Raw genomic sequence first — 26073 nt, forward strand, 5'->3', positions numbered from 1 at the left:
ACTTTCTGTATTGTATGTTTTATTAATTTTATTCTCTTATTTCATCGGTCTTTGGTGGAGGGTAGCAATAGACAGTGTTTCTGCTCCCATCTTAGGAAAAATGTGTTTATTACTGGCTTCTGTTTTCCAGAGATATGAAATTAGAAGGAGGACGTTGTGTGCCTACTGGAGGAGTGTGTTTAAAAGAGATAATTGGTCTTGAAGGCGTGGAACTAGGGGCTGATGGGAAGGTAAGAATGTTAGCTTATTAGATCTAATTTTATGATGAAAATGTAAAATAACCAAAGCCAAGTGCAAATTACATGTTGCATTGTAATCTACATAATGTAAGAGAATAGGTTACAATGCAGTACATACTGAATTATTATAAAATGAATGGAAAAGAAAGTGTGCAAGCGGTCAGTGCAAACCAACTAGTTTTTTCCTGAAGAAATCATCCTCTGGTCATAATTAGGGCTACAGATTATTAGTAAATCCAATAGCACTGCTCTGTCCTCAACATATCACTTCATAGTGTATTGATTGGTGTTAGAAAATCATGTGTTAGGTGGTATTACAAATAAGCAGCATTACAGCTTCCCTTTTTATTTTAGTGAATCTTATACGTGAAATATAGCAGTAACATTACCTTTGTGCTGTGTGAATGCCTCAGAAAATCCACACATATTTGTTTGAATAAAAATATTAATTCTGAAGCTTTGGGGAAACAATTTTTAAGCATAGAGAATATATGACTCAAATGCAAGTATTTGTGCTGAAAACCTAGTTCAACTAGTTATACTCATCCAAGGAGTAATAGAAACAATACCTTGCTATTTATTATTATTTGTATCGTGGTAGGGACTAAAGGCCCCAGCCTCACTGTGCTAGGCATTGGACACACACATAGCAAAGAGATGGTCCCTGCCCCAGAGATCTTACAATCTGTGACCTATATGCCCAATCAAAACTAAACACTGCTCACATTTTGAATTTGATATACACACAATGAACTGCTTATAAACCATCAGCAGACTAAAAATTATTTGTTGAAATTATTCCATGATTAATTTTGAATAACAAATACATTTGTAGAGCCCTGCAAATCTGCGGATATCCGCTTTATATCCATGGATATCTGCATCCGTGGACCATTTTTGGGGATCGAATGCAGATACAAATTTTGTATCCGCGCAAGGCTCTATACATTTGAGAAAATAATACCTGTTTCCTGTTAAATGCATAAGTGGATAAAAAAGGAAATTAATCAAATAAACTATTCACTGCAAATCCTTCATTCATCTTTATTCCACGTTGATAGGCAACAGACCAATTGCAGCATACTAGTGTCTAATATCTCCCACACTAACTAAAATGTTAGGACTAAAAAGTAGCTTCAGAAACATTTAATCCTGAAACAACTGATATTACTGCTCAAGCAAATTCACTCTGGTCCCAGCTGTGCTTGAGAACCGGTATATAAGAATGCTGTTTCAGTAAAGAAATTGTGGAAAACTGCTACAGCTTTCCTAGGAGTAAAAAATACAGGTGAGGCCTTATCTAAAATCAACTGAAGTCAATGGGAATCTTTCAGCTGACTTCACTGGATTTAGAATTAGGTCCTTCATTAGGATTTGGTAAATATAACATACTGTATCTGCTTGTTTACAAAGGGCATAACATGTATGCAAAAGCTTTTTAGCATGGATGAACTGATCACACTGAAAGGAAAACAAGTGGCTGGTATTAATCTGTGATTAACTCAAAATCTGAAACACAAAAAATTGAATTTGATGGTAAATGCCAGCCACACTGCATGGCGTCCCCAATTTCAAACCCAGTCACATCAATCGGATCCTATTAAGGCTGAGTTGTGTGATTAACTGTGTGCCTATTCTGGCTTTTTCTGTCTAGACTGTTTCTTACACACAGTTTCTATTTCCAACCAATGCCTTGGGAACACGGAGAAACACAATTGACTCCACCTCCTCCTTCTCCCAATTTCGCAATGCAAGCCATCGTAGCCTTTCCTTGGCAAGAGCTAACAGCACGCAGGGGAGCATTGACACAGGTAACTTCATAGGAGTTATTTATTTTAATATCCCTTCTCATACTTGCTATAGGAAGTTCTTCACACTGTTGTTTGCTGGGAGGAATTTTTTTTTTTTTTAAATGAAGCAAAGTTCAGTCTCCAAACAAAGTAATGGGTGATGTAGATTTTGGAAAAAACTTTTTCTAGTTGCCTATACTTTGCTTAGCCAAATTGGTATCAAGTTCATAGAATCTCAAATGAATAATATTACTGTGGCATGTAGCCCATTACCATCTTCCTACCCACCACTCTCACTTACTGTGACTCCCTCAGCGGCTGTCTATTTTTTGATCATCATACATAAGGGCCAACTTTGTCTCGCTCTAAATTACTGTGGAAGAAACAAATGTTGGTATCAAAGTCATAGATGTAAAAATCTTACTTGTGGCTTTTTGCATTATGAATAATGAAGGTTGCATTTTCAATATCAGAACAAACAAGGCTTTTTCTCCCACTCCCCCAAAAGTAGTAGCTAAAGCACTATATATTTAGAATATCTTTACATTTTACCTGAAGCAACTCAAAAGGTCTGTATAAATAGAAGAAAAATCAAGGCAGATGCTTTATCATATTCACTTGCTGATTAAAAAAAATTGAAACTTTCCTCCATGTCCTTGATCTGATTTTACTACATGTACCTCTCATCTAAGTATGAAGGGGTATGTATACTGTAATATAAAGATCAACATTTAGATGGCAAACTTATGACTCACGGCTACACTATGTAAATTCACAAAGAGTTGTGAATTCAGAGCTTGGAGAATTGCAAATTATATTGTCATTGAAGCTTGGGGACTTTACATGCACAACAACTTTAATGTATCCAAGGGTTTCTTACACACGTCTGTGGAAGGGATACTTCTGTGTGTTTAAAAGGAATGGCAAGCAAGAGAGTTTATGATTTTCAAAGGCCTAAGAGAAGCAGGCACCAAGCTACTATTCAATTTCAACAGGATTTTGTTGCCGCTATCTCCCTTAGGCTCCTTCAGAAGTCCCAGACAGAGGTAATTTTGTCCATTGACTGAAAACTTGCTTGCTGCATATGTTAAGTCTAAGACATCTCTTGATGCAGTTCATTGTTCAATCACTTTTTTTATATGTTCTTTATAGGCAGTGACCTGGGAGACTATATTGACTATGACCCAAATCTTTTAGATGATCCTCAGTGGCCATGTGGCAAGCACAAGCGGGTTTTAATATTCCCTTCATATATGGTGAGTAACACTTGGTAATAGTTAGTAGGTACAATTTGATCCTAGTGCTTAGGACTTTGAAATCTCCTGCTTAAAATCATCACACACCATTTATACCTCCTAACAGCAGCATTTTGGAATCCCTTGTTCTACATGACAAGGGACATGTAAAAGTAGGTCAGTGTGGGTGTTATAAAAGTAAAAGCTTTTATTACTGCTTAATTTCATGGACATTTTAGATGTAAATCTTGTCAGTTAATAATGCATTTATTCTGTTCTGTCTTTCAGTGGGTTACCTTTATTTCCTCTCCTTGGCACTTATTTCTCGTGTAAATGTGATATCTGTTGCTTTTAGTTTTGTATGAAGCTGCACAAACAGCGCTGTGTTTTTTGATTCCTGTCATCACTAGGACAGAACTCTGGTTTCCAGCAGGTTCTTTATATTCTTTGAAGGTGTTGTACAGGCTGCTGTCTGTTTTGGCATGGGTTGCTCTTTGTAGTAAGAAGGAAAGTCCCATCACTAGCAAAAGCCATATATTTTCCATGATGTCCAAAGCTGTAACAATTCAGGCTCACAATTCTGCCCATCTCAATACTTTATGCGAGAAGAGAAATGGCTCTGCAGCCTTCTATTTGTTTTTAATTGCATCAAGTTTACATTATCCTTCCTAGAATTTGGTGCACATCTTTTGATTGAGGGGGCAGTCTTACAACATGCATTACATAAGAGTGTGCGCGCACATGCACAGTGCATCCAAAGAAGGTGAGAGGTATTTTGGCTTGCACCTCATGGCTAGTAAAATTGAGTGGGGAAAGAATTTAAGGCCAGAGGGATCATTAGATCATCTAGTCTGACCTCCTGTATATTTCAGGCCATAGAATTTTATTCCATTATCCTTGCATTGAACCCAATTAACTTGTGTTTGACTAAAGCAGACAGGGGTGTGCATGGGAAAAAAATTTGGCCACTTTTGGAGGGGCTCGCTCTCCCCCGGCAGCCGGAGGAGCTGTCATCTCTGGCCCCGGAGGAATTCTGTGCCCCAACTGATTGGGGGGACTGTATCCCTGCTTGTCCCCTCTTGTGCATGCTCCTGAAAGCAGATCTTCCAGAAAAGCATCCAGTTTTGATTTGAAGACCTCAAGAGATGGAGAATCCATGACTTCCCTTGGTAGTTTGTTCCATTGATTAATTATCCTCATTGTTAAAGACTTACACTTTGCTTCTAATTGAATTTGTCTGGCTTTAACTTCCAGCCATTGCTCCTTGTTATACTTTTCTCTGCGAGATTAAAGAGGCATTTAGTACCCAGTATTTTCTACTTACCAAGGTACCAAGGTAAGTATCCACCATAATCAAGTCACCTGTCAGTCTTCTTTTTGATAAACTAAACAGCAAAGGCTAATGCGGGACAGTTGTTCATCTTCAGAATTCTGCAAGTATTCTGCTACTTGCTGCTTTACATTTCTGAAGCCACTGTGTGAAACGGGGAGATAGTCTGGCTGTAATACAGCATGCAGCTGATATACAGCTCTCAGTCTCTTCAAGAATGAGCAGTGTGTTCTCTCCCAGGCCGGGCAGAGTTATAGACTTAGGTGAGGGCGTGGCCAAAGCTTATTGTAGACAAGAAAGAGGTGATGCCAAGTGACGCATATAGAATTATTTTGGAGGGGATTCACCTAATTTATGTCCAGGAGGCTCACAATTTGGAGATGCTCTTGAATTCTCTGCTAATACAGGTACCCAAAAGTGCCTTTATACACAAATCTGTAAATGGTGATGATTGCACCTGTTTGTCTAACAATGGCCTTGCCACAATTATGAATACCAAATCAATAAACAGGATTACTGCAGGACTGTTTATGTGATGCTAGCACTGAAGACTGTTTAGAAGCTACAGTAGCACAGACTTCAGCTGCTTGCTTGGCAGTGTGAGCTGAAGAAAGCATATCACACCAATTCTGTGATGACTGCATTGACTCTCTGCAGCCAAGCCTAATTTGGGACATTCGTTCTGCTATGTAAAGCCTTACAAGTTTGAGACCTGGATACCTAAGGGACTGACATGGCCTCTCAGTACACCAGCAGAGCCATTGGAGCACTCAGGCGGGATTCCTACCTTTAAAGGTCAGGCAGCAGGACATTTTCAGGGAAAAGTTGACTATTCTTCTCCTGGTATTCCTCTGTCATCTTCTTTTCCCCCACCACTCAAAGGTCTATGTGAGAGACAAGGCTGGTGGTGAAAGGTGCCCAGGTCTAGTGGCGTAGTGTTAAAAAAGAAAAGAAAAGAAGTAGGTAACTTAACCTAAATTAAATTCCATATTCCCAAATGAGAAGTAGGTAAACTCGGTTTACTCAGGTTTACCGTCAACTACACTATTTCCTATACCCTATAACCCCTCTCTCTTCTCCTAGCAGCAAATCAAAAGACTGCTGGAAAAAGAATAGAGACCGGCTGACTACACATCAGCTTGATAGCAAGGAGAAGGTGATCAGCTCCTCAGGGGCTCTCTGTCTCTTACTTTTACTTACACACACACACACACTTTCCTGCTCGTCTTTCACACCTTCCATCCACTCCTTGTCTCTGTCCTCTCTACCTCCTTTTACCCTCCTGCCCCCAAGACTATCCAACAGTCTTTTCCAGGAGGGACACAGGATCATTCTCTCCTTCTCCATGCACCTTAGGTAGCTGCTGTTTTCTTCAAGCAGCCTGTGCTGCCCTAGCTCCTGCTGGCTCTATCCCCTGTTCCTGATGAAAAGAGAGGGGGTTCCTACCTTCATCTGACAGTGGGAGGGTTCCAAACATCTAAAAGGAACACTAGAATAATGTGAGGAGGAACACCATTGACCATTACGCATATTGACCCTGGAGGGTTATTTTTGATTAAAGTGATGTCAGTGGATATAAACGGCTCTTAAGATTGGAAATGGGGTTTAGGGCTATTAAACTAGAGTCTTCCAGAGTGTTGCAAACTGTTGGATGCTGGCATTTTGCTAGGTAGAATTCCAGGTAAAATATTTTCTGCTATCCTGTTATATGGCCAATAGTATTGGAATCCACATTGATATTCAGATTATGCCATCCTGTAAGCCCAGACTTAAATATCTGTAGGACTGGGGTCATGAGTGCTTCTGTAACTTTACTTACATGAGCAGCCCCACATAAGTCAATGGGTAAAGTTATGCATTCCAAAACCATTCCCAAAACTCTTGTTTTTTGTTATGCTATTCTATAATGTCTTAATAGTATAGTTCCACTTTAGAACAAAGCAAGCAGAATTTGACTGGTAAGTGTCTTTGAAGGGCATTTTGCTTGCAATAGGAAGGTGCTGTTCTAATAGATGTCAATTTCATCTTCTTCATAATTTTGTTCTGGATTTGCAGAACACTGGCTCCACCCTAGAGAGTGAGTGAGTGGCTTCTAAAGATGCGGACATGATTCCAAAGATATTGATTTCTCTTAGAACAGCGTAAAACTGTTGTAACTCCATCAACTTCAGTGGAGTTACTACTAATTTATATCACCATGAGTGGGTGCAGAATCAGGGTCTGTTAGATAGTTTGGTTGCATAATTGTTTCCAGTTAACTTTCTTCCTCCAAAATGTTTTGTCTGCAAATCACCATATGGTGCCATTAAAGCAGATTGCAGCTGGAGCTCTGAGAGATAAACATGCAGTTTTCTGAACGTGCCTAGCCATTTTAATATTAATAGAACACTGCAAAGTGACCACAGCAGTTGCAGACCTACTATGTACTGATTCCAATCTGTTTGCAGTCCTGAACGGAATGCAGCTTTAATTATTGCTTTTCACAAGTGCAGAAGTGGGAGGAGCTGAGGGTGACCCTGGTGTCAGCAATGGACATTTTGTTCAGGATGTGTTGAGCTCGGGTTTATAATTACAGTTTTATTAGTTGGCAGGCATTTAGCATTAGAGTTTAGCAGCTGCAAGCTTGCAGAATTTTCCCCCTTTATGGACGTGAAGATCAATTAATAGGGGGAGCGAGAGAGGGAAGGTGACGAGATGATCTGAACAAAGGGAAATTTTACACATATTGGGCCAGATCCTGAGCGGGTGTAAATGTGCATGACTTCACTAACTTCAGACTATAATTATAACCTTGTATATTGTTCTTGTAATTCTAGTTTTCTGATTTAAACCATATGGGCCATAGTCCTTACTTGAGTAAAACACTGAAGTCAAGGGTAATTTTGCCCTAGTAAAAGACTGGGATTTGGCTCAAGATATGAGAGACTCTTCCTGACCCCTGTTTGTTTTGTTTTTACACTGAAATATGTGGGTTTGGGGCTTGATCTTGCTTGGCATGGAGTGTCCACAACTCCTGTTGAGTCTGACTGTTCACACTTACACTGACTTTATAGTAGTGTCGCTCTCGGTTTCAGTTGAGCTACTCTTGATTTATAGAATTAGGCTCATTGACTGGAGGCCCTCAGTGCTGGGACCTAGGGGGAGAAGCTCAACCTTAAGGAGAAAGATGCAATTGTAAGGCAGATTTGTAAAGTGATGCTCAAACTTCGCCTTGTAGGGGAAGATTTTCAAAGGCACAGATGGTAAGTGCTTAACTCCTGTTGATTTTCAAAGACTGAAAATCATCTCTGTGAAGTCTCTTACTTTGAAAGGGAGTCCTGTAGCGAACTCCCCATCCTCCATGCTGAAAATGTGTCTTTTCAAATTACTAAGGCACCACAAAGTAAATTTTGTACTTAAATATAAATAAAATATTCTATTTTAGGGAGGAGGTAGAATAAATCATGCTAAAATAAGTGGTAACATCCTTCCTTGACCTATCAAAAAACAGTATTTCTTGCAGAGTCTGAAAAAATCTTTAAGCGCACCAAAATAATAGCTACAATAGTGTCAGAAAAAATTCCAGCTCCTCTGCTAGAGACCCATCAACACTGCACTCCAGGTTTGTGTACATTCACTGGCCCCTCTGATTGTTCCTGTCTCTCTCCTAACTACTTCCATTCTTCTGAACAGGGACAGTACTGAAACTAAGAATGTAACCAAAACATATTCTGCACAGGCAGAGAAAAAGAAAAACTCTACACGAAGGTTCTCAACCTTTTTCTTTCTGGGCCCGCCAACATGCTATAAAAATTTCATGGCCCACCTGTACACAACAACTCTTTTTCTGCATATGCAGTAGATTAAAAGCCAGGGCTGGCATTAGGGGGTAGCAAGCAGGACAACTGCCTGGTTTAGCTGTTTGTCCCGCGTCCCAACCGATGTCTGGTTGGGATGCAATTTGTCCCGATATTTCGTTTGCTCAGCAGGCAGCACTTGGCTTTTTTTTTTTTTGCCCCCTGCCCCCCGCCCCCTGCTCCCCGGCCTCCCAGTGTCCCGATATTTTCTTCGTCTGATCTGGTCACCCTACACATAACAGGGGACCTGCAAAGCTAATTTGCTCGAGCTTCGGCTTCAACCTAGGGTGGTGGGGCTCAGGCTTCAGTCCCAGACCCCAGTGAGTCTAATGCCAGCCCTGCTTTCTGGTTTATTTTGGCAGACCTCCCTGAAACCTGCTTGCACCCCACAGTGGGCCCCGGACCCTTGGTTGAGAATCACTGCTCTACAACACATGCAAATTTTTTTTTTTCTGGTGCAACATAAACCACGAGAGAGATGTTTGAGTGGTTCATGTATATTGCCAAAACCTGCAGTTAAAAATCTAGTTTGATAGTATCTAGAGCTTGAATGGACTCTTCTATAATACTTTGGCCTTCGTTTTTCCACTTAGACCAATGAAGTGAGCATTAAAATTGCTTTCAGGAATTTACATCATTTTCATTGCACTGGTTTGATTTTTTTGGTATCAATTTCTAAAGCTAACATATCATTTGACATCACTAATGACCAAGTATCAGATTGTGAACCTGTCTTCTTATGCCAGGCCAACCAGCATATGAAATAATCATTATTTGGGAAGTACATCCTGGAAATGTGCGTATGGATGCATGCGAGGAAGAAGCACAATGGATGCCATATTTGTGCTATGAATCCTCATGGAAATGTTTGGAGTGAAGAGACAGAACTTGGTCTTTGTGGACCTGGAGAAGGCATATGATCATTTACCAAGAGAACTAGTTTGGTGGCGTTTGTGGCAGAGAGGTGCACCAGAAAGATATGTCCATCTTACCCAGGATATACATGATCAAAACTAAATATATATATAGCAGAGAATTTTCAGTAAACGTTGGCCTACATCAGGGATCAGCGTTGAGCCCCTTTTTGATTGCAGTTGTCACGGAAGTGAGAATTTATGAAGCGAGCAGCCTTGGAATAGGTTTTCACTGATGACTTAGTGATATGTGTGGTAGATTGACAACTTTGAACTGGCAACATAGTTTTGAGCAGGGGCCCAAGGCAGAAAGCCCGAGCCCCACTGCCCTGGGGCTTTGGCTTCAGCCCTGCTTAGCAGGATGCGGGCTTTGGCTTCAGCCCTGTGTGGTGGGACTTGGGGTTCAGCTTTATACCCTGAGCCCCAATGAGTTTAACGCTGGCCCTGGCAACCCCATTAAAATGAACTCGCGACCCACTTTGGGGTCCCAACCCACAGCTTGAAAACCACTGGCTTAGAGTGAATGTTGCTTACAGACAGCCCCCCAACCCGAAGCAAATACTCACCAGCAACTACACACCACACAACAAAAACACTAACCCAGGACCTATCCTTGCAACAAAGCCCGTTGCCAACTCTGTCCACATATCTATTCAAGGGACACCATCATAGGACCTAATCACATCAGCCACGCTATCAGAGGCTCGTTTACCTGCACATCTACCAATGTGATATATGCCATCATGTGCCAGCAATGCCCCTCTGCCATGTACATTGGCCAAACCGGACAGTCTCTACGTAAAAGAATAAATCAGATGGCAAGAATTATAACATTTAAAAACCAGTTGAAGAATACTTCAGTCTCCCTGGTCACTCGATTAGACTGTAGCAGGGTGGACACCTGCTCCTGCCTGGAAGGGCCTGAGCTATCCCAGGGAGCAGGCAGCGTGAAGGCTGAGCTGATCGGGGGAAGTGGCTGCAGCTGGGGCCACGCCCCAATCAGGCTTCAGCTGGCCTGTATAAAGAGGCTGGGAGCCAGGAGCTCAGTACTCTCTCTCTCTCTGAGTGCAGACAGAGAAGGGCCTGGCTGCAGCAAGCTAGAGACAGGGTACCTGAGTGGAGCAGGACTGGGGACAGGCTGAGGAGCTGGGGAGCTCCAGCCTGGATAGCCCCAGGCTGTGGCCTAGCGGAAGGCCAAGGGGTACTGGGGGTTGCAGAGGGCAGCCCAGGGCTAGTCCAAGGCAGCAGGTCCAAACCCCCCTTGCCAGTGATGAGTGGCCTATACTGCAGTCTGCCCCAGGGAGCGGGGGCTAGTTGGTGACTGGCAGTGGCCTAGTGCTGAGGCAAGGTGGGGATAGTGGGTGGGGGTTCCCCAGGGAGGGGAGACCCAGATCTGTGGGGTACTGCCAGGGGACAGCATCCCAGTAATAGGGGCACTGGGTCCTGGGAGGGACACAGGGGCCAGAAGTAGGGACACAGCGGATCACCAGCCTGCAGAGGGCGTTCCAGACGCTGGATGAGCTGATTCCCTGAAGCAACCATGAGGGGGTGCTGCAGGGGTGAGTCCACACCCTTACACAGACCTAAAAGTTGCAATATTACAACAAAAAAAACTTCAAAAACAGACTCCAACGAGAGACTGCTGAATTGGAATTAATTTGCAAACTGGACACCATTAAATTAGGCTTAAATAAAGACTGGGAGTGGATGGCTCATTACACAAAGAAAACTATTTCCCCATGCTTATTTTTCCCCTACTGTTACTCACACCTTCTTGTCAACTGTTGGGCCATCCTGATTATCACAACAAAAGGTTTTTTTTTTCTCCTGCTGATAATAGCCCACCTTAACTGATCACTCTTGTAATAGTGTGTATGGCAACACCCGTTTTTTCATGTTCTCTGTGTGTGTATCTTCCTACTGTATTTTCCACTGTATGCATCCAATGAAGTGGGTTTTAGCCCACGAAAGCTTATGCTCAAATACATTTGTTAGTCTCTAAGGTGCCGCAAGTACTCCTCGTTCTTTTTGTTGTAAGACCGAGGCTCTGAAAACTGAGGGAGAAGAACTCTGCCTGTGATATTCTTTATGGTGAGAGCTTAGAAGAGGGAAACAATTTAAATACACCTCTACTCTGATGTAACATGACCCATATAACATGAATTTGGCTATAACGCGGTAAAGCAGCGCTACGGGGGGGTGGGGCTGCGTGCTCCGGCGGATCACAGCAAGTTCGATATAACACAGTTTCACCTATAACATGGTAAGATTTTTTTTTTTTTTTTTGCTCCCGCGGACAGCGTTATATCGGGGTAGAGGTGTGCCTAGGATCAGTGGTTGTTGATGATGGTGTCCTCATGAGTGATGCCTGGCATTGTACTACAGCTGCTTAGTGCAAATGGTGGGAGCTGACCCCAGTTTCTGTGACGAAAAGATGCCGATAAAGATAAAAAATAGAGTGTATAAAACTGTAATTCAACCCATCTTAATGTACAGAACAGAGACTTGACCAGTCACAAGGAAGGAAATTAGTATGCTCTCCACCAGGGAAAGGAAGATGTTGAGGTGGTCAGATGATTGGACACTCCATGGGAGAAAATGAAACGAGGGGCCTAATGCAGGTTGCCCCAGTTGAAGACAAGTTAAGGGAGCCTAGGTTATGTTGGTATGGATACATCCAGCAGAGCCCCAAGAGTTATGATGCTAGGATGGCTCATGAAATGATTGTGGACAGAAGACAACCAAATGGGAAGACCAGAAACTTGGTATATAGAATCAATATCAGTGGACCTTGGAGAGACCAATCAGCACAGATGCCTGGCCTACTATCATGAGTTTTGGAAGAAGGCTATAAAAGTCGCTGATCCCGAATAGGGAAGTACCAAGAAAGAAGAAGAGGATGCCTTGATACTAGATAGCATCAAAGAAGAGGATGCTTTGATATTAGATAGCAACACAGTCCACATAGTGCAGCAATGTGTTTTGCTTAGAAGAACTATCTATCCTGTTCTGGGGGAATGTGCTGGAACATCAGTATTGATCAGAATCCTAGCCCAAGCAGAGCCTGGATCAGAGGTACGGTGAAACTTCAGGCATTCAAGATTGGCTGTGTTTCTAAAAAGTTCTGAGAAATGTGTCTAGCCTCCTCCCACCACATATATTTGAAACTGCAGAAAATTCCTTTTGGCATCCTTCTTTTCCTCTTTCCTTTTACTCATTGCTACCGTTCCCCACTGTGTTCCCCACAACCTGCTTCTGATTCAGCTGTATGGCCTCTATTACTATTGCCTGTCGGGGTTTTGCCTCTAAAACTATTGACTATCTAAGCCAGTGGTTCTCAAACATATTTGATCATGCCCCCCTTCTGTGTATCTGTGGCCGTTTATGCCTCCACACACATACTGCTGTCCAGCCAGAGTGGAGAGCAGCGGCTGCTGGCTGGGGGCCCAGCTCTGATGGCAGCACCGCATCAGCACACAAGTAACTCTTTTCACAGCAGACTTAGCGCCACCGTTACTTGTGTGCTGCTGCTGCCACCCTGGGGCTGGCAGCTGGAGCCCCACCACCACATCCAGGTGAGGGATTTGGGTAGGGAGGAAGGAGAGCCTGAGCCCAGGTGAGGGACTGAGTGGTAGGGAAGGAGAGCCTGAGCTGCCTCCCGGTGAGGGATTGGGTGGGGGAGAAAAGCCCAGGCAGGGGGGCTCCAGCTATCCCCTTTATCCTCTCCCCCTACCTCCCAGATGTGCATGGCCCTTCTGCACAATCCCTAGCCACCCGGGGCTGACAGAGCACTTTAAATAAAATAAATAAGTAAAGTGAAAGCACACAGCTTGTGCCTCCCTTGACACATTCCCATACCTCCCTTTGGAGGCACGCCCCATAGTTTGAGAACCACTGAGCTAAACACATGTCTTTCATTAGATGGGCCTTAAACTTCTGTACCTTGGAAATTCTCATTGCACCACTGGAGCAGTATCAAATAAGTAGCTTACCAGGCGTGTGTTCTTTGGTAATCAGGACCTTAGTTTATACTTTAAAATTGCATTTTCCATCCCTTTGTTCTTGCAGCAGAACCCAGACAGTAAAGTCCCAATGGTGGAGAGTCCAGCTGCATTGCTGGTTGGGGTGGAATGGGGAATGCTATTTAGCATCTCTCTCAGAAGTCCCCATCAGCAGACTCTTCTGTTGCCCAGCCATGGTTTACGTCTGGCCCTCTCTGGCAGAACTCCTGGGATATGGATGTAGCCGTATTGCTGTCTACTCTCCCCTGGAGCTAAATCTCCTGAGTGCAGAGTCCCCTTAGATCTGAAGCGGTGGCCGAGAAGGAGTTCTGCAATTTTAATTCTGAAGGGTGGTTAGTTTAGTTATCTATCATGGCACTGACAAACAGAGAGCTAGTGGTCTCTGATCCATTGGAGCCAGTACTATTTGTTGAATGTGGTGATAGTATCCTGTTATCTTACTTAGGGATGGCACTCGCTGGTTTTCATCCTGACGATTTAATGATTGTGATCAATGTCCAGCTTGAAGGAACAATTTTCTGGGTTTTTTCTTATTGACTGAGCAAGATTGGCAAGTCTCATTTGATGAGGTGTTTTTTCTGTATCCAATTCTAAAGCGGAGTAGCTACCCATCTATCCTTGAATACTTAGTTTTGGCAATTAAAGAATGAAAGTTAAATGATTATTGGCAATCTGCCCCTCAGCAACTGAAGGAGTCAAAAATGCTGAGGGTATGATTTGTCAATACAGTTCTGTTCTGCAGAGGTGGCCAGAGAAAATGTAACTTTTGAGGGAAATGTGGCCCTGTACTACCCTCTTCATTCAATAGGGTATTCTGGTCCACAGTATCTATGGGTTCAAGCAAGCAGTGCTCCATCTGGATCTGAGCAGTCATGATGGGGTCTGGAGTCCCCACGAGCCACACTTCCAAACTAGAAGTTGGGAGCAACTAAAATCTACTGTTCTAAGCAAATTATAAACAGCCCTCAGTCCCCTTAGTGAAGAGGGTCAGGAAATCCTGACCTCAACCCAAGTATATTATTAATTAGTGCTGAGCTACGTTATTTTCGACAATCAACTCTCATGATTAAAGCAAAGAGAATCAGGAATTCTGGGCTCTATCGCCTATCCTATTCCTGACTTGCTGAGTAACCATGCACAAGTTACTTACGCGCTCTACCTAATTTTTCCTGCCTGTAAAATGGGTATAATATCTACCTGAAATGATTGTGGGTCATACTTAATTCTCTAAGCAGTTTGGGCCTGATCCAAACGTCTGTGGAAGAACTCCCATTGAGATCAGATGAAAGATGGACAATTGTCAAATATTATATCACATTTGGATGTATTTGGGTTTGTTTTCTTTGTATAAAGTGTGCCATATAGAAAATAAAAGTGTGTCCCTGGGGCATAGCTGATAAGGCTTATAAAAGAAGGTTCTGGTGAGTGGCTGCCCTCAACCTGTTCTAAAATTAAGTCTGCATACTGTGCAGAGTCCAAAACTCCGCTCTCTACTGACTTCATTAACAAAAAGCAATAAGAAAGTTCAGCTCAGACCTTTTCCCCTGGCTTGGCTGCTTTTAGGATTTCTCTCCCCTCTTTGCAGTGCTACTCACACTTCACTTTTATCCAGGCATGGATAAATGGCCGGAAGCTGAAGGTAGACAAATTCAGATAAGAAATAAGATGCACATTTTTAAACAGTGAGTGCAATTAGTCTTCGGATCAACTTACTAGGGATGTGGTGTATTCTGTTACTTGAAATCTTTAAAAGCAAGATTTTGATGTCTTTCTAAAAGACCTGCTATAGCTCAAACAAGTTATGGGCTTGATGCAGGGATCACTTGGTGATATTCTATGCAGGAGGTCAGACTAGAGGAGGATAATGGTGTTTTCTCACCTTACAATCTATTAATAATAGAATGGGCATGTTCCCAACTGGGCCAGCACATTACACATCTGTAGCACTTTATGGAAGGTCAGCATAGCAGACACCTTACGGTCAGTGGCGTAGCCAGGTTTTAAGAGCAGGGGGAGCAAACATAAAAAAGGCGCCCCCCCTTGGCTCCTCCTCTGGCCACGCCCCCCTTGGCTCCTCCTCCGGCCGCCCCCCGCCCCCCCCCTTTGGCTGGCTCCTCCAGACCCATTTATTGCCGGCCCCCTGACATCCCCTCACCCCCCGGGCCAGGCCGAGCCACGATGGGGTCTATGTCCCTTTAAGAGCGGGGCTGGGCTGAGCCAAGCCGGCGGGAGGGTGGCTCCACTCCCCGCTGCAGGCTGATGCCGGAGCCTGGGCTGAGAGCCACGCTCGTCTCCTGCACCAGCTCCGGGTGGGGCTTTGCTGCAGCTCCCCAGAGGTCGGGCCACCCCCTTCACCTGCACAGTAGGGGCGGGTTGCATGAGGGCAGGACCTGATGCCATCCCCCTGGCAGGCCCTTGGGGGGCACTGGGCGAGATGGGGTGTTGCGGGGGGCATCGGGCAGGGGGATGGGGCACTGGGCCCCAGGCCGAGCGCCCAGCGAGCATTCGGTCACTCACCTTCCCGTCCGGGCCTAAGGGGAGGGACTCTCAGCCCCTTCCCTGACTGGGAGGGCGCGGGGTCCCACTGGGTCTCCGCTGCCTCGCTTGGCCTCGAGGACGCGGCAGCGGCTCCATGGAGCTGGTAGTCCGGCCGGCGGGGCTGCTGAACGCCCGCTCCTCCATCTCTGCCTCACCCCAAGCACAGAGCACGCCAGGTGCGAACCCCATCCCAGGTTAGTCCCCTGCTGGGGCCGAGGGCTGAACAGGCCTGGCAGGGCAGTGCGGGGGCTGCTGGAGCCTGGAGGGGGAAGCTGGGGAAGGGATGGCACAGCCTCAACCACCTGGGGCTGCCTGCCCCACGGAGGAGGCAGAGGGGCGCAAGCCGCAGCAGGACCCCAGCCCCCCGGGAGAGGGGATCTGGGGCCAGCCCGGGGAGGCAGGAGCAGCCCTGGGGGTGCAGGGCGCCTGCAGGGCAAAGCCCCGGGAGAGCCCCAGCCCCGTGGCGGGCAGCGCTGCAGAGGAGGAGCCCGTGGCGGGCAAGGGGCAGCTGGCAGGCAGATCCCCTCTCCCCAGCAGCTTCCTGCTTCGGCCCGAAAGCAGGAAGCTGCTGGGGAGAGGGAAGCTGCCCGCCAACTGCGGAGCGCTCGGCCGCCGAGCCCTGAGCCACCGCAGGAGGCAGCTGCGGTGGCGATGTTGGGGCCGCGTGGGGTGCGATGGCCGAGGAGCCGGCCCCTTCGCTCCTCTGGCCACACCCGCTGCCGCCCCGCAATGGCCCCTCTGGAGTCCGGCCGTGCTGCCTCCCCCCCCCACTTGCCTGCAGGACCCCAGCGGCGGCCCGGCAGGCGCCGCTTTTGAAAAATTTACTGAGGGGAAGCGGCTGCTTCCCCCGAACTCCCCTCGCTACGCTACTGCTTACGGTACATATGAGGCAAGTTTGCAAACCTGGCATACAATTCAGGCAGTAACTTTTCAAACAATGAGATGTTTAATCTCTGGTGTCCCAGAATTAAACTATGGTATGTACATAAAGGGGGCAGGGATAGACAGAGAAGATTTATTTGATTTGTTTCTTTGGATCCATCTTGCTGGCAACTTGATTAGATGCTAAAGGTGCGTGTTGGCCTAGAACCTCCCTAGTAACTTGTCTCATTTGTTGGTCATGCAGAAAAACTCAAGATTGGCTTAATGTGCCACACAAACACACATCCTGGAAGGTTTCAGAGTAGCAGCCGTGTTAGTCTGTATCCGCAAAAAGAAGAACAGGAGGACTTGTGGCACCTTAGAGACTAACAAATTTATTAGAGCATAAGCTTTCGTGGACTACAGCCCACTTCTTCATCCGAAGAAGTGGGCTGTAGTCCACGAAAGCTTATGCTCTAATAAATTTGTTAGTCTCTAAGGTGCCACAAGTCCTCCTGTTCTTCTTTTTACACATCCTGGAGTGAATGTGTGCACGGTTCTCAAGGTGATTGCAGGTTTCTGTTGTGCTTGCTCTGTCTAGCTGAATGGACGATTGCCTGCCAGGGTAAATAGCTACCATTTCAAATGCACTAACACCAGCACATCTATAAGGGTTTGCACTAACAATGCATAATCAGTCGCTTAGCTTCCACTACGGTAACTCTTATCTTCCAAAATTTGAGTGGTGGGGATTTAAGGGAGAATATGTGGAGGTGGTGTTGGGGGGGGGGAACGGGGGGGGACAGTAATTGGAAGACTTCTCAATGTGCTTTTTCTTTTTAGTTCCCATATCTATACCTTATTCCTCCTTTATGGCTTCTAAACAAAGGCAGGAAAGATTACTTCTTACTCCCCTCCTTTCTACTTTAGAAAGTGTAGTGAGACCAGAAGGGCATGCATGGCTTTTTTCTAGGATTGTTATGTTGCCCTCTATATCAATAGCTGATTAGAAATAAAAGGATAATTACATTTTCCCCCATACCACTTGTTAGTTATCTGAAATTAACCCACATTTATACTCCTCTTCAGTGGGTTTAGGCTTCCATAAGGCTAGAACACTGCTAGGCTTAATCTTTTAAATAATCCTCATGGGCTGTGAGAACCAAAACAGGTTTACCAATTGTGCCTGTAAGTGGTGCTTACCTGTTGTGCACTTTTTTCCCCCCTAGCATTGTCTGGGGAGGAAGCCAAAGATTAATCCATTTTATACAAAACAGGAATTAGAAAAGATATGTTACCACTGGCTTGATTGGGAAGCAGACAGGACACACTACGTGGAATAATACATAAGTGATCTGTATTATGCCTTGGTGGGGTAATCAGGCAGGAGGCCAAGTACCTGTAGCAACCAAAGTACAGTTTTCTCACAACAGATGCATGCCCTGGATTGTATGTTTTGTACTTTTATACGTTTCTATACTTGACTTTGAGAGCAAATAATGAGACTGGCCGATCAGGACCAGCCATTCATTGCCCCATAATTGCCTGAGTTAGAGTTTCTCTCAATCATATCCATTATGCAAGTGAAAACAGTTAAAAAAAATAATAATAATAATTAGGAAATCTCTGTACTTTTCCAACATGAATGTTTGAGCATTACTGCTTTGGCAATTTTTGGCCAACAAAATAGTGGGAAGATCTTTAAATAGGATATCTCCATTAATTTAATTTATCTCCTAGAACTGGAAGGGGTCATTGGGTCCAGGCCCCTGCTTTCACTAGCAGGACCAAGTACTGATTTTGCCCCAGATCCCTAAGTGGCCCCCTCAAGGATTGAACGCACAACCCTGGGTTTAGCAGGCCAATGTTCAAACCACTGAGCTATCCCTCCCCCCTTAAAGACAGGAGGGCAAGAGGCAGTTTTCTAGAGTCAAGAGTTCTTTTCTGTCACATAGAATCTCTCACTGCTTGGGCTCTAGGTTACAGGAGAACTCCTTTAATAACAAAAAGGAGAGGAGATCTCACCAAAATGAAGCTGTCACAAAGATATTCTTAAGATTATGTACATTGACTAAACATTTCTTTTACCTGCTTATTAGCACTCTAAGCTAAGTTATGCAACCTCATATTACATTGAATTCCCTGCCATTTAGGCTTATGAATGTGTATATTTAAAGAAAGATGGGATATACATTTCTAACAAAATAGACAGTTACAACATGGACTTCAAAAGGGTACTTCTGGTGCAAATTCTGAAAAGGCAAAATAGTTAAACTTGAAAGAAAATTAGCACTGTGCTTCAGAACTGAATAGAGCCATGCACACAAAACTCAAGTGCATTAAATCAATTACTGTTATGACCTAGGTCTTTGCTTTGTCCTAACAAGAATACTTATTAACTGGGCTCCATCCACCCACATATTTGGAACTCATTTTCAACATGTCATTTGAAAACTGATCTTAACATGTATTTTACTATTATAGCGATTTGTGGTTGTTTGCTCTGAGCAGTCGTCATTCTAGATTTCAGTTCACTTGTTCTGACAGAGCAATCACACACTCTGTTTTGCTAATTCAGATTATTTCCCCAAGACTGACATACAAGTCGCCATTTGTTTTTTTGGAGTGATCTGTTAGAGATTACGATAATTAATCCATTTCTTCTGATCTGTTGCAGACTACCGTAATTGACTATGTGAAGCCATCAGACCTCAAAAAAGACATGAATGAGACCTTCAAGGAGAAGTTCCCTCACATCAAGTTAACTCTCAGTAAAATAAGAAGGTACTGTGCAGAATGACACACGATTTAAGCCTGCCACAGCATGCAACTACACTCACATTTTCCTGGAATTGTTGTTGCCATTGTCCATTAAGGAAATCACAATAGTAATTGATTTTCAGAAACAATGACCTTCAAAGGCACAGAATAAATCAGGCACTTGCTTTGACTTGTGAGCAGAGTAAATAAGATAGGGAAGTCTGAGAGTCTGTTTCTGGATATAGAATTCTTGCCAGTTAAGTGTTTAAAAAAAAAAAAACCCTAAAGGGATGGTGGATGTGAGCTGGACAGCCACTATATTATGAGGATGAGGACAGAAAATCTCAGAGCTCATGGTACTAAAAGCTTAGTCAGACTTTGAGGAAGGGGGAGATTAGATTGTGTGTGTACTCGAATAATGCAGCTACAAGGTAGGATCGAGTTAGGAAACGTTGAGATAACAGACTGTGATAGATATGACCCAGCACTTACCGTTTTATAGATGGGGTTTCCCTTCTATTCAGCGTTGCAGTGAAGATGTAATACGGAATTGGTGCTTAAACCACTATTTCCAACACAGCAGGCTAGAATTATGACTTCACCGTCGGATGCAGCTGAAGGAGCTGCTCATTTAAGAGGGAAACACTTTCATTTGAACCTTCAAATTATTATTATTTGCAAGTCCCCAGAGTGTACTTGATGCTTTGCAGAAGTAACTAGGGAAGCAGTACTGGAGTAGTTTGAAGAGCTTACCAATTAAATGTGACAGGATACAAAATGTGTCAGACAGAAAAGGGGAAAGAGGAGAGGAAAGGGCAATGATTACAATAATTTGAACGCAGGTATTCAGTAAGGCATGTGTATCTTAATGGTTCTGCTACATCATTTTTAGTGACTTAGTAACTTGCTTCTCATAGCTGAAATGCCAGAGTGAATATTTATTGGGGGATTTGATTTATATCAGATAATAACAAATAGAAACAGAAAGTTACCAACCATGTAAATTGCATTCCCGCACCCACCCACCTCCTGTTTGCTTGCGCATGAAAGTATCTCTTGCTTTAATCTGTGAATTCTGGGTCAGCTCACATGTCTGTCTCTGTGTTCTCTTTCCTCAGCCTCAAACGAGAGATGCGCAAACTAGCTCAAGAAGAGTGTGGTTTTGAGGAACCCACTGTGGCCATGGCCTTTGTCTACTTTGAAAAGCTTGCTCTCAAAGGGAAACTAAACAAGCAGAACAGAAAGCTTTGTGCTGGAGCGTGTGTCCTACTAGCAGCCAAAATTGGCAGTGACCTCAGAAAACATGAAGTTAAACATCTTATAGATGTAAGTATCCTTCAGCCACTAGTGTTTTCCACAGCAGAAGTTCCCAAACTGTGGTTCTCAGAGCTGGATAACAACATGGTCTTGGCAGTCCTCGTGGCTTCCAATTGCTAAACCAGATTCAAAGACCAACTAAATACATCCTTAATATACGTTGTGTGTGTGCGTGCACACACAATTGTGATAGTTGCGCCAAGGAAATTACTTGATCACAAGAGGAAGGGGGTGGTCAGTGCAGTCATAACTGGCTGAGAAGGTTAATCAATGTGACTGAATGGCTGGGAGGTCTCCACGAGACACTAAGACAACATGGTGTGCCTGATAAAGAAGTTTGAGAATCCCCCAATCCTGTAACTCTGGTTTTATTCAGCAAATTCAGTTTTCAGGTGATAGAATGCTATTTTCATCACAGCACTTCATGCATGAATCACCTTTTCCAGAGTAAAGTGTTCTGTCTTCTGACCCTTTCCATAACTAGGTTTTAATTAAATGAGAGGGAAGAAAATGTTCTAAGGCTCTGATCCAGCAACTACTTAAATGCTGAGCTTGTATAACTACAGAAGAGCTGAACTAGAGGTTGAGGGCCAGATCCTTGCCTTCAGCCAAATGACATATGGTGCTTGACCCAAGGGAATTCAGGAGCAGGGGGGCAGAAGTGGCTTAAACCGTCTTTTATGCCAGCCTGATTGGGAACATTGAGCTGGTTTGGCAGTCCACTTAAGTTAGAATAGGGCAGCTTGAAAAAAAGGACTGCAGCAGCAGCTGAAGATCTGGTCCTGAGACGACTACCCCTCTGACTGAGTAGATACTGAGCTTCCCTTCAAGCTTGGCTGTTCACTCTATCATCAAAGAGTCTACCACAGAGTCAACAAAAAGTGAAATGGGCAGGTCAGAACTGGAAAAATAATCAAACCTCAAAACAATTGACTGCATTCCACTAGTGTACAAATCCAAAAGAAACAGCAGAACAGACAAATTATAGCAGAAAGCCACCTATGAAACCAGTATCTTCTCCCCTTGAGGGTAGTGCAGCTTCCATTCTTCACTGTTCAATTATTGTTACAGATGTCACCTTGTGCCTCTGAGGTATTAAAAGGTTCAAACAGATCTAATATTAACATGGGAATAATTTTTTTAAAATTCCTTTTTTCTCCCCACAATAGCATAGTACAACATACAGTCTCAAATCACAACAAAAAACCCACAGTCATCAGCTGAGGACCCCTCTCGTGAATAGATGTAATTAATAAATCATCTGGCAGATGTAGTTATTCTGTTAGGAAAGTCACCAACATTTGTGTCAAGCTCTTGAGAGGGAGTATGTGAGAGCAGTTGTGCCTTACCTCCCTCAGAGCCTGATTTGATAGTTGTTCATGACTCAATAGTCACTGCAAGAAAACCAGATTTAAGTTTTTCTGCTAAAAGAAAGAAACGGAATGAATGAAAATGCCACTTGTGCACCATCTATGGCTTATTAAAAAAGCCACTTGTTCAGGTGAGTTTCGTGAAGTGAACAAACTGTCCTTCGAGTAAGAAATTAGTATGATTTGTTGGTTCTGGTAGCTGGTTGCCTACTGACCAATTTGGGGCTTAATAAATAAGGCCACTTGACACATACAGATCCTGACACGTTCAGATTAGTTTAATAGGAACACATTCTTTTCAGTAGGCAATGTTGTCATTACGAGAAAAAATATAGTGTTCGATTTGAGAACTAGATTGTACCTATTAGGCACAGGCCCAAGTGATGGTGCAGAGCCGCGTTGCCTCGGGGACAGTTCTGGGAGGCATTGTGCACTCCCAAAGGGAGCCAGAGTTTGCTCTTCCACTCATAGCCAGCCAGCTCTTTCAACCAGTACAGAGAAGATACAGGCCTTTGCCCCCCCACCCCCACCCCTTCTTCTCTGCTGCTTTTGGAATGGCGTGTGCCTGCTGGAGCACTACCAGAGGAGCAGGCCCTGCACTCAGGAGAGCATAGGGACTGAAGTTACAGATGGCTTCTGCACTGGTGGCACAGCTCCTGGCATTCTCCCAAGACACACAGGCCAACCCCAATCTGTTCCATGGCTAGCAAGATCCAGTACTAGATAATGCAAATGCCCCAGCTCTCTCTCTCCAAAACTAGACTTCAATAGGCAGTATGTTTGAGTGAGAGCACAATGTTTACTGGTAAATATTTTGAGTATTGCCACCAGTAAGACGATACAAGAAACTGGTATTCTAATGCCCCAAGACTTTTTTTTTTTTTTGTAAACTTGTCTGTGTTACAGAAACTGGAAGAGAAGTTCCGACTGAACAGGCGAGAGCTGATAGCCTTCGAATTTCCAGTGTTAGTGGCCTTGGAATTTGCTCTCCATCTGCCTGAACACGAAGTGATGCCACATTATAGACGTTTGATCCAGAATTCCTAGCACAGGCTACCCTTCCAGGAAGGGGTCTTAAGACTTTCTATTCAGCATTATCGAGCTGCAGTTACTACTGGAAATGCAAAAATAGGACTCAATACCAAACTTCTCTCTCTCTCTCTCTCTCTTCAAATACACAATTTTTCCAGCAGCATATTGGGAACACTGCATGGAATTTCCTAAGACTCTCAGACTAAATGAATTCATGTAGTGTTTACTACTCAGAGCAGGTGAAGAACTAACAACTGATGCCAGAACTGGGGGAAAACAGACTCTTACCACTGGGACCAAAGGAGTAAAATTAGTTACCCATATCAGTCATGCAAGAACAAAAATTAAAGAGCCTCCATTCTCATCTGTCTTACAATCACTTGTACACTTTGCAAGCTAGTCAAGTGCATTCTTGTAGTCCTCTGCTACAGACTTGCTCTGACTTACAAAATGACTTATTAACATTGTGGAAAAGCTTTTAAAAAGGTATCTTCACTGTGTCAAAAAGAGCGTGCCAATTTATTTTTGTACCTGCTATTGGAAGTGCACTTTTTCCTGTGGGGTGCCTGTGTGTGTGACATTAATTTGGTTTTGGTCTACGTGGGCTGGTTTGGCTATTTGAGAGGATATCATTTACTGATGCTGAAGACCAAGGGGACTTTCCATGTTTACTTCTTGAAAACATAACTACTGGTAAAGTAGTAAATGGGATCGTTTTTGGACACTTGTTTTTTTATCCCTGATTTTTCAACATCTTTTACCTTTCTGAAGATTACACTACTACTGCAAGAGATGAATCAGCAGCTGACCATATGTTTTCAGTCTTGTATATGGTAAAGATGAAAGCCTTTAGTTCGTGATTTACATGTAATAGTTTTTAAATGTCTTGTGTTAAGCCACATGCATATTTTTAACATTCGCACTTTTCCCACTGTGGAGATGGTTGGACTTGCACTTTGTAGTGTTGTATTTCTGTGCTCTATGTTAGAGTGCATAAGCAGCACATTTATTGTGCTACATCTTAAACAGTATTTTATAAAATCAAGAGTAGGGCTGAGCAGTATAATTGGTGTCTTAAGGCTTTGAGGGTGAGATGCCTCACGTTGGTAAATTTTAGTTTTTAAATATAATTGACTGCAAAATGTAATCGATGGCCATTTAAATTGTTACATACGGTCCAGTACCTTTATAGACATTGCAGTACTGGAGTTTTAACAGTTTGTTTCCTGGAATTTATATGGTTCTGGCTGGACAACCAGAAAAGCTGGACAGAATCACTCTAGCTCTCCAACATTATATATGCTATGCTCACATGCTGAAGGATGTGTATTAGAGTAAAGAATTAAATTATTTTTATATATCTATCTATAACCTACTCCAATTGCTGATCCACTTGATCCCCATCATGCCTGAAACAAACTCCAATAAAATCAAATACTTAACCTCTGTGGTGTATAAAAATTAATCTGAAAACAAATCTCAGCTAGGAAACTCCAACTGCAGCTTTATCTCTATACGTTGGAGAGGGTTGTTCATGGTATGGAAATGACAAAGGAGAGGGACAAACAAAGATATAAACACACTAATCGTTGCTTTCACTTTTATTTCAAGCAATTTGAGGGTTTCCTCAGCTATACCAGGAATCACCTCAGTCAAAGGTCCTAACAGAAATGTGAACTCAGTCTTTTTTGTAGCCCTATCCCTTTAATCCTAGCGTGGCAACAACAACAGATGCCTGAAAGATTGCTCTGTAGAATGTGGAAAGGTCGTGGAAAGAGAGTTTGGATGAATGGGAATTTTTTGCTCCTTCTCCATTTTAAAAGGGTTACTTACAAGTATCTCAAAACTACAATTAAACCTCCTCTCTGTATACTTTTATTTTTATAAACTGTAATTAGATTCCAACCTGATTTGGAGGGAGGGGGAGGAGAGAGAATGAAATGGTGCCTCCAAGATGTGCTTCAGCGTTGCTGAAATCCCAGCATTGCTCATTCACTGGAAAGACATGGCACTAGGTTCTCCCATCAGACATGCTACTGTTCCTTGATTCTGCCAGCCTGCTCCCTTCTTCTAAGGAGGCAAAGAACTGAAGAATGCAAAAGGCCTGTGCAGCATTTATTTTGTAATGATTACATTTCAATACCCTGCCTGTTTAGTCATGTAGCAGAAGACCAGTGTCACATGCACAGGTTCACAAACCAAAACACAGCTGGCATGTCTAAAATTAGTCCTTCCAGCCTTGTCTGTGTCCCTTTAATTTAAATCATGTATGTAAATTCCAGCTTTTTTCATTAAAGAGCTTTGTTGTTAATAATGGGACTGTCTAAAAATATAAGGAAGTTTTACCTGTGTATAAAAACTTCATTTGCCTTGAGTTTGGTTTTCATATTGCTTTATAGTTTGGCTGGGAGAAAGGGTATCGTAACTGCAAAGTACTGACTGAAGGATGACAGATGTTTTTGAATCATACTCTCATCACTATTGTCTTCGCTATTGCTACCCAGCCCGGAGCTGCAGTTTACATAGGTTTCTGGGATGAAATCTAATTGCTGGAGACTTTCTGCTGTTATTTGGAATAATGTTCAGCTACAGTTTGAATGTTGAATAAATATTTAAAAGATAAAAATGTTGCACTGTTCACTTAGGAACATATAAAGCCATATTGATACTAAACATCAAAGGACCAAGCTTGGTCAGTAGAATGATGTTAGGATAGGCCTGTGAAAACACAAACTGAAGTGATAAAGGAAATCTGTACCAAACAAAAAATGATGATTGTTTGCCTTTGTCTTGTACGGAAATGAGTTGATTTACAACGTTTTAGTTTTG

At 43.4% G+C, this 26073-nt stretch overlaps 1 protein-coding gene across 5 annotated transcripts in view; it reads left to right on the forward strand.

Moving 5' to 3' along the window:
- CABLES1 (Cdk5 and Abl enzyme substrate 1) overlaps positions 1 to 26073 on the forward strand; it is a 117043-nt gene that overhangs the window by 87971 nt on the left and 2999 nt on the right. For 2 of the 5 annotated variants that reach the window (XM_005307179.5, XM_024102953.3), the window contains 6 exons: positions 131 to 230; positions 1894 to 2050; positions 3182 to 3285; positions 19443 to 19549; positions 20644 to 20851; positions 23119 to 25618. In XM_005307179.5, coding sequence (XP_005307236.2) covers positions 131 to 230; positions 1894 to 2050; positions 3182 to 3285; positions 19443 to 19549; positions 20644 to 20851; positions 23119 to 23259 — 817 coding nt within the window. In that variant the 3' untranslated portion in view covers positions 23260 to 25618. Of the gene's footprint in view, positions 1 to 130; positions 231 to 1893; positions 2051 to 3181; positions 3286 to 19442; positions 19550 to 20643; positions 20852 to 22011; positions 22344 to 23118; positions 25619 to 26073 lie in introns of those variants that run through there. The other 3 variants (XM_042854829.2, XM_065585341.1, XM_042854828.2) reach the window with 2 other exon arrangements.

This window comes from Chrysemys picta, chromosome 2 (genome assembly GCF_011386835.1).
Source record: "Chrysemys picta bellii isolate R12L10 chromosome 2, ASM1138683v2, whole genome shotgun sequence".
NCBI lineage: Eukaryota > Metazoa > Chordata > Testudines > Emydidae > Chrysemys > Chrysemys picta.